This window comes from Gavialis gangeticus, unplaced genomic scaffold (genome assembly GCF_001723915.1).
Source record: "Gavialis gangeticus isolate Ggan-Ray unplaced genomic scaffold, GavGan_comp1, whole genome shotgun sequence".
NCBI classification, from domain to species: Eukaryota; Metazoa; Chordata; order Crocodylia; family Gavialidae; genus Gavialis; species Gavialis gangeticus.
This window is the reverse complement of record NW_017729025.1, coordinates 86078186-86087926: the sequence shown is the minus strand read 5'-3', so window position 1 is coordinate 86087926 and position 9741 is coordinate 86078186. Positions and strand designations below refer to the sequence as shown.

Here is a 9741-nt window from a genome sequence, read left to right as displayed (position 1 = left end):
TCTCCGCCTTGGCCTCCCTGACTGCCCCCCTGCATCCCCGAGCAACCGCAGTATAATCCTCCCTGGTGATGGCCCCTTCCTTCCATTGGGCGTGCACCAACCTTTTAGCTAGGAGACATTCCCGGATGCTTCTGGTGAGCCATGGGGGCTTTTGTGCCCTCCTGCCCCCTTTGATCCATGTTGGGATTACCTCCCTTTGGGCTTGGAGGATCGTCTCCTTAAGGAGCGACTACTCTTCTTGGACACCTGGCTCCCCTCCCCTCAGTGACCTCAGTGCTTCCCCGACTATTCTCCTTAGCTCATTGAAGTCCGCCCTTCTAAAATCTAGGGCTGCTGCCTTGCTGTAGACCTTTGCCACCTTGCACTCTTAGGTGGCATTTTTTGACAATGCAAAAATAATAGAACAATTCTTCTGTTGCAAAGAACTCAGCAAGACTGCAGCAGGTCAGAGTGTTTTTTGATACTTCAGATTCCTATTTGAAATCTTTGGGTTTACTTTGAGAATCATGTGTAGGTGTTGCATACTTAGCAGTGCTAATATTGCATGTCACCCTTAGAAAGATCTCACAGCACCCTGGTTGAGAATTATCTAGGGGTTCACTATAACACCTTAAGAACTTCCATCTACTGTACAGAAATAGTGTTTCACAGTGTAAATGTCCTCATTCCAAAGCTCCATGAACAGGAACAGATCTTCCTGGAGACTACTACGGAAACAGCAGCACTTCTCGGTGAGGGAATATTTCTTTGCTTCATTCTTGGGAGCATACTGAATCTTAAAAGACTTCGCAATGTAAAGGCACTAATCCTTTCTCAACAAATAAAACAGATCCCAAAATTTATACTGCAAATCAAAAAAGGGGGGACATATGTTTATTAGTTGTCTTTTGTTATCAGTGTGTCACTGAGCTCTTATAAAATCTTTTGAATATAAGTAGTAAAAATATCAAAATTAAAAGAGACTTCTCTCACTGAAGAGAGGCAAGGATTCTTTTTGAGAATATCTTTTATGGGTTCAACTACATGGTTGGAGTAAAGTTAGATAAGCTTTTGAATGAAGTGCATTTCTAAGAATGCTGGTGGGAATCAGTTGATTAGAACACACAATGCTAAGAAGCAATAAGAATAACAGTTAGATTCAAAGACAGCTGTTTTTACACTAAAAAAAAGTACAAGATGACAGTGCAAAGCCATAATACATAGGAGCACAAAAACAGAGAGACACAATATATTTTACCTTCTTGGTGTTCAGATGAAGGAAACAAAGTCTAAAAGATGCAAAGTACAAAGAAAAGAAAAGGCAGCATCTAGGAGCAAAGAAAGAGGGGACAAAGATGTTAGTGTATGTGAGAGACTTAATAAGAGACATTGATAAGAGCCCTGCTGGCGATCTTTATAACTATCTTTTCTTCACTAAAATGGATATCATTAAGCTATTTTAGGTAATGTGGAATAGTTTACAGTCTCCAAATGAGTACAGAATAATATGGAGGAACTGGTTAAAAAACATGTTTTAAGTAGTAGTGTTTACTTTCTGTGAATAAAGTCAGGATTAATATAGTCAAGATTCAATAAGAATATTGACATACTGCCTTCTTCATCACTTATTTTAAAACAACTGAAAAACCACAATGTGGCAGACTATATGCTGGTGGCAACACCTCTGCAACCTGTGCCATGTGATGACACCTTTGGTTGAGTTTACCTTGGTGATATCACAGCATCACAGAAGTAATTAATCTTTTTTTGTGAGACTAATATGCTGAAACTGTGCAAGTGCAGTTTGGCAAATCTTTTTAAGATGACAGGGAAGGTTATTGTCTACATATTTAATTCAGCTAAAACATCAGGCACTTCAAACTCAGAGAGAGGTTCACTAAAAAATATATCCACAAGCACAATTGTCTGTCTAGGCTACAATTTCCAAGTGTGAAAAAAAGACAAATGAAAATGCAAGACTAACTCTTGAAACATGCATCTTTGCAATGAATAAATCTTGGGCCAAATTCTCAAATGGACCTCTATTCTGCACCTACCAACTATGAGGCAAAACCCCTCTGTGCTTCCAGCTATGTATGGTGTGTGTTCATATAGAGGATCATTTGAAAGCTCAGCCCTTTAAACCTGAAGTCAATCCAGAAAGATGACTGTGTGGGGATGATTTAGTCATTAAATGTATAATTTCTTGAAATACAATGTAGAGACCTAAACTGTCTTGGAATTAGCAGACATTAGCTGAATACAGAAAAGTGGAAACAGAGAGGAATAAATTACATTCCTTGTGCCCCACAGATGATTGACTCCAACGGAGTGCAAAGATGTTTATACTGTAGCCATTCATGTGGTTGTAAACACCTATTACATGTTCAACAGAGCAAAGCTGATGGGAACTACTGAATCATCCTGCTCACTAGAGTACTCTGCCCTGCTTCATTTCTGTTTATTACCACCCAATTTTCAGGCATCTTAGCCCAGTATAACTGAGAGCATAGATGCTTTTGTGTAACAGCAACCTGAGTCCCAAACAAATTTTTTACTACCCTGAAACTTGCTATGATTGTGCCCCAAAGCCTTTTATGCACTTGATGATATTAAAAGCCATTTAATTTTAATTTAGAATGGCTTTGGAGGGGGAGGGAAGCTCACAGGCATCTAAAGCAAATTTTGCTACATCAGACTTTTTATTCTTCCTCTGAGGCAGTTAACACAGATATTAAGATAGAATAAATGTAGTCTCAGTATGTGAATGAAGCAAAGCATTCTCACCATTTAAAAGGTGCTCGTTACTCAAAGACTAATTAAGAACAATGGAAGAGTTAGTGTAGAAATGGAAATGAAAGAATATAAGATGCAGGATTTGCTCATTCAAATCTTGCACGCTTGTCTTGAATTGAAGCCATCTCAACATATAGCACTGTTATGGAAGCTTTCAAGAACAGTTGGCTTGATTTTACAACTGGGTTAGTAAATTTATATCAAGAAAATAAACAGTCTATAAACATCAAATAACTTAAATGTCTGCGAAAATGTTACACCAATGAATAATATAACAACCACTGCGGTTCTCATGATTTTGTTCCTATAATGTCAGACCTTGAAATGACTGAAAGAGACAGAAAACTAGTGCTACAGAGCACAGAGCTCACACTGATTTTAGTCAGAGTTAGGCATGTCAGCCCTTCTGAAAATCTCACAAAGCACTGTTTTATATGTTTAGGTGCCTGGTTATTTTTAAAAACCTGGCCCTAACTGGTTTAGAAGCCCAAAGTCTCATTTTCAAAAATGGACAACAAGAGGGAAACTGACCTGTAAATGCATGACTCACTTTTGAAAATCTTGCCCTATAAAACTTAACTGATGTTCGAGTGGTTTAAAGCAGAATGAAGCATAGGGAAGTAGTATTACTTTTGGCTTGAACAGTCCGACTTTTTTTAAATGGAACGCAAAAAACCCAGTTTTCCCAAAACAACATAAAATGTGTGTTTATATCTGGATTAGATGTTTATCTCTGGATTAGGGTCCTTCTATTAGCAGAAGCCTGAATATACCATATTTTCTTGCATACAGCACATACTGAGTAGCAACAGCTAGGGAGCAGAGCCTGCTCAGTGTTCTGCTCCCTGTGAATTTCTTCAGATTTTACTTTTGGTTTAGCTAGGTAAGTGACAGAACCTGCTCTTACCAGACTTTTCTCATATAATGAACACTTGAGTTTTCAGCAGCTGGTTTACAGGGAAAAGGTGTTTGTTGCATGTAGAATTTCATAGGCACCCAAAATAACAGTTACCAAACACTCATTCTATATTAAGGCTGAAACAGAATTTTTACAGCAGAACTTGACTTTATTAAAACAGTGTAAGAACATTGGAATCCAACTTCATCTTGAGGTGGATTAAAAAAAGAGTTCTGTTTTTTTCACCTCCCAAACCACACTTATTTGAGCTTTTATTAATCTTGATATGGAAGAGACATAGATTTGACATTATGGAAACAGATGAGGTGAAATCTTGGGTTTACTGGGTGTGTCTACATGTGCAATTAATGCAACTGAATAAACTTGGGTGCAACTTGAGCCAGAGTAAGATAATCCCAACATCACTGTCTACACGTACATTTAAGCACACATTGGATAGTACTCTAGTCTAATGCAACTATTTGATGGTGCTGTAAATTAGTTTATGTCACCCAATTGCTGTGCATGTGCAGAAAATGATGCTTTACTGCACGGTAAATTAGTCTACTGTGCATTAAAGTACACAGGTAGACGTGCCTACTGAATGGCTAAACTCAGATCAACTTCAGTGGGCTCAGAAAGACCCAAAGGACACCATTCATTCACTGTAATGAAAAACTAAGACTTAATTTAAACTGCTCATCTGAGATTCACCCTATGGAGCTGACAGAAAGTTTAGACTGTGAAAATGTAATTATTTATAGGGGTTATCTACAACACAAACGTACCAAGCCCAGCAGCACTACCATCACACATGCTATACTGTTGTGATGTGTAACTTGGAAGCAGGTAAGCCATGTTTGCAATGTACAGAGAATGATCAGCCTAGGTATGGCACCATGCAAACACAGCTACCTTACTTCAGATTTGGGAGACAGCATATCTAGAGTAGCACAGCATATCTGAGGAGATCACTGCCTGGAACAGTAAATTTTTGGTGCATATGTGCCCATATACTGCTACTACAGTATCAGTTTACCATTCTATTTACCTATACTGTAAGAATACCATATACCACATACATAAACCAAACTTTAAATTTCCTTTTCTAATTTTGCAAGTACACTTTGGCACATACACAACTGACTGGACCTACAAGGGAGTCATGCACCCGTCTAGGTGCCAGTGGCTATTTCAGTATCTATTTTGTGTAGTCGAGCACCTAGTTTGCTCATGCCTATCCGTGGAGATTTTCCAGCAAGTTTTGCATGTGCACTGATAGAAGTCAGCTTAATACTTAGACCAACTGTCTTGCTTGTTATAGGACAGGTGGTGAAGAAGATCTGATTTCCCCCTTCAGCTGTACTGCTTTCATTGTTTTCCTGTTATCAGTATGACTTATGACACAGCTTCTTGTTGTTTGATAATTAATGGTGTTTGGCCACCAACATGTTCTCTATCCCAAAAATAACTGTATCTGATGTAAGTTAAAAAAAATTAAATGGCAAAGGTGACTTACCCTGAGATGATAGAGCACAACTCCAGTACTGAGGATATCATCATCCATGGCCATTAAATGAGGTAAATTGGAATCTATTGTCACTCCAACCTTTTCTTTGTTGATATCAACGCTATACTCTTCCATGATGGCTTTCCTATCAGTCCATTTACTGGTCCAATCTTTGGTCAGTTGGTCAATCTTTAGGAAAGTCAGAAGAAGTTAACTTAAAGAGAAGCTGAGCTGTAAACCCATTCAAAATGCTTACCTTATCCCCACAAAATAAAAGGATACAATGTCAGCATATTTTCCTAACCTTTAAAAAAACCACTTTGTTTATTCTTATATACTGTTCTAAAGCTTTAAAAAAAAGATCTTCAAATACATACAAGTCAGTGGTGATCAGCTGTCATTTCCATCTGATAACTGCATGGCTTTTTTTTTGTGTGCGTGAGAAACATGTTAGTTATCTCAGTTCGTATTCTAAAGGACAAATTTCACAAATTTATTTCCATGTCTGGCATGTTGTTTCAGCAACCTTACTAGACAGGTCTCCAGCTGAACAGGATAAGCAAACTTAATGGACACTGTTGACTTATATTTTTCAGAATGAACCAAATTGTTTAAAAAAATCATTTTCTCACTAAGCTCTTTCTAAATAGTGAATGCTATTAAATATTTCTCTAAAACAAATGGTAAAGATTTTTTTTGCTCCCTTGCTGATGTTTATAGAGTTTGCTTTCACTAGTTAGTTTCTTCCATGATTATGGGCTGGCAAGTGAAAAGAGCAAAACTGACTCATTCTGTCAAATTCAAGTGCTACTTGTGACAACAACGGGTGCAGACAAAAATCTAATTTCTATCTTATTTATGTTAACAGAAATAATGCCCCCGCTATCCTAGATGGATCCTTCTCAGTCAGGCTGTAAGGTAATTGATAGGGTAGTGTGTAAAAGCTTGCACTGCTACTGCCTAGGTTGTCTGTTCAGTGAGAGGCAGAGTTTTCAGCAGAACATCATTTATTTAGGAGTTTTACAGGACCATAAGTTGCATGCATTCTTGTGGAGCACAGAAGCTAACATCTTACAGAAAACTGACAACACAGAACAGTTCCACTTTTAATGTTATATTCTTCCTAATGATGCCAGAGAAAAGGGTAAAACATTTCTTCAAATCCACTCATGACTTTATCACATATATCTATTTTATCTGAAAAGCACTTCGCTACTACAATGGGACACTATAAACAATCCTTAAATAAAGAGGTGTGATTGATATTCCAGGTGCTACTAAGAACATTTTAAATGCTCACTGCAATAGTGAGAACTGAAGGGTGGGCACCTGGTATTTAACAGATTGAAAGTTATATGAAAAACTGTCAATGAATGAAACAGCAAGCAGGAAAGGTTAGACACGGGATAATTTTTGCTGCTGTTTAAAAGTATGTCATTAACCCTTACCAAACTGGCAGAAGGAATTAAAGAGAATATACTTACCTTCATTTCATTCTGAAGAACTAATTCTGTCAGATTTCCATCTCTGTCATCACTCCATGAAGGACTGGAGTTCCTCTGAACAAACAAACATTACAAAGATCTCTGTGTCTGTTTCCTTATCCATAACTCAGGCAAACATATATGTCAAAGACTGATTTCAGGAAGGCAAAGCACAGGAACATAAAGACAGGTATGCAGACATTTGATTTTACCCTCCAAATTTATTCATTGAATTCCTTCCACTAGTTACTACCTATAAATCATTGTGAAAGAATGGCTTAGAACTGCTTCCACAATGTCACTTCCATGTGGCAGAGCTCAAAGCTAGTTAGTTTCTATCTCATCCAGCATGGAGGGTTTTACTGTAAGATGTAGGGTTAACAAAAATGACAAAATTCATATCCAGTTCCATGAAGGAGGAAACACCAGAAACAGTAAAGAATGCTAGCTAGATAAAGGCTCAGAAATCTTCTCTAAGTGAGTGTAGCCTTCCTGGGAACCTAAAACTACTCACGGTCTATTAGTTCATTTTCTTGGAAGAAGATTGTGACAAGTGTGGCAGTGGTCTTCAATAGTTATTAATATTGCATCTCTGTCTCATTAGTGGGGTGCTTCTGGACCACATACTGGAGTGGAAATTTCATTCCAGGGATTTATCTGGCTAGCACAATAAGTTTATCTACCTAAAAAAAGAAATGAAATCCCTTCTAATAAACATTCAACAGCTCACACTGAGGATTTGTTAAGAGATGATGGCAGAATGCAAGTAGCCCCCCTAGACACAACAGGGGCGTTCTTCAAAGAATGAAGAGGTTCCATTTAACAGATATTTATCAAGGTGTAATACAGACAATTGTGCTTCTGCAACTACTGAAAGCATCACCATGGGTCCAGTTAGAAAAAGAATTTATACACACCAGCTCAAAGCTTATTAGCATAGTTTTTAATCTGTCAATTTCTTCTCGCAGTTCTCGAATCAGTTTTACATTTGCATCCTGCAATATAAAGAGACAAATATTAAAAATCTACATATAAATAATACAGTGAAAGAAAGCAATGAATGTCCTTAAAAATTTTTGCTCCAAAACAAGTCTATTACTAAACATTACAAGGCATGCAGCAGTACACCCCAGGTAAGTACCCAAGGCACCATCCGGAGGGCTGAAGTGCCTCTATACTAATGCTAGGAACACGGGGAAGAACTCAGACTTCTGCTTGCAGATAATAACTTCGATGTAGTAGGGCTAACGGAAGCCTGGTGGGACCCTACCTATAACTCGGCGGTACACATTGAGGGGTACATGTTGTACATAAGGGACAGACTAGGGAGGAAAGGGGGCGGGGTTGCTTGCTATGTAAAGGAGCATTATACATCTACCCTAATCAAAATGGGATGAGAGGAGGAGAAAGTTGACGCATTGCGGGTTAGGATACATGGAGGTCGAGGGGAAAGGGACTTGGTGGTGGGGGTCTGCTACAAACCACCACACCAAGAGGAAAAGCTAGACTTGGAATTCTTGAGGCAGCTCTGAGAGGCCGTACAGTCTAGGAACATGATTGTCATGGGGGACCTAAACTACCCTGCCATCCGCTGGGAGGAGCAGTCAGCCAAATCTAACTGTTCACATAGGTTCTTAACCTGCATGCAGGACCTTCACCTAATGCAGGAGGTATACAGTCCCACTAGGGGGAATGCCTTGCTGGACTTGGTGTTGGCTACGGGGGAGGACCTGGTAGGGGAGCTGCAGATTTGTGGTCACCTTGGGGACAGTGACCACCAATCAATCAAATTCACCATATGGCATAGGGTGAGTACGATAACTAGTAGGGTGGAAGTGCCTGACTTTAGGAAGGCTAACTTCATTGCACTTACAATGACACTGACACACTGCAGGATAAGAGTACTGGCAATGACACACTGCAGGATAAGAGTACTGGCAAGATGGGAGTCCAGGAAGGGGGGTCGTTTCTAAAGGAAGCAATCTTTCAGGCACAGAGGGAGATTATTCCAGTATGAGGGAAAAGGGAGAAAGGAGCTAAAAATCTTCCTTGGCTAAACAGGGAAATCCAGGGGAGCCTAAGGGCAAAAAAGAAGGCATATAGGCACTGGAAGCAGGGGGAAGCTACCAAGGAGGAGTATACCTACTTGGCCCGCACTTGCAGGGAGGCAGTTAGAAAAGCCAAAGCAACTACAGAGCGGAGGCTGGCAACACAAATTAAAAACAACAAAAAGTCTTTTTTAGGTATGTAGGGAGTAAAAGGAAGGCGCAGGGCAGCATAGGACCCCTACTGAACAAAAATGAGCAATTAGTGACAGACAGGGGAGACAAGGCTAAGCTATTCAATGAGTTTTTTGCCTCTGTGTTCCTGAACAGGGCCCAAGATAAATCTCCTAATGGGTCCTTAAATGGGCATCAGAGGGACACCAGCCCACCAACCGTCAACGCTGATTTGGTACAGAGCTACTTGGATGGACTGCGTGTGTTTAAGTTAGCAGGCCCAGATGAGCTGCATCTGAGAGTACTGAAGGAATTGGCTGGTGTCAGAGCAGAATCACTGGCACAGCTGATTGAGCACTTGTGGCACTCGGGTCAGGTCCCAGAGGACTGGAAAAGGGCCAATGTGGTCCCTATTTTCAAGAAGGGGAGGAAGGAGGATCCAAGTAATTATAGGCCAGTCAGTCTCACCTCCATCCTTGGAAAGGTCTTTGAAAAGATTATGAAGGATCATATTTGTGGGGGTCCAGCAGGAAAAAGAATGCAGCAGGGAAACCAGCATGGATTTGTAGCAGGTAGATCATGCCTGACCAATCTGGTTTTGTTTTATGACAGGGTCACAAAATGTTTAGGCACAAGAGTGGAGGTGGATGTCATTTTCTTGGATTTTAGCAAGGCCTTCATCCCATTCTCATCAATAAATTAAGAGGCTGTGACATAGATGTTTACAAGGTCTGGTGGGTGGCAAATTGGCTTAGCAGTTGCACTCAGAGAGGTAGTAGATGGGCTGGTATCAACCTGGAAGGATGTGGGTAGGGGGGTCCTGCAGGGTTCAGTCTTTGGACCTGTACTCTTCAA

General features: G+C 39.9%; 1 protein-coding gene across 1 annotated transcript in view; it reads right to left on the bottom strand.

Moving 5' to 3' along the window:
- The window catches only part of STARD9 (StAR related lipid transfer domain containing 9), a 259017-nt gene that overhangs the window by 77999 nt on the left and 171277 nt on the right, over positions 1-9741 (bottom strand). Inside the window, exons 14-16 of the mRNA XM_019519085.1 lie at positions 7585-7662; positions 6668-6742; positions 5193-5372 (exon numbers count right to left, since the gene is read on the bottom strand). Coding sequence (XP_019374630.1) covers positions 5193-5372; positions 6668-6742; positions 7585-7662 — 333 coding nt within the window. The remainder of the gene's footprint in view (positions 1-5192; positions 5373-6667; positions 6743-7584; positions 7663-9741) is intronic.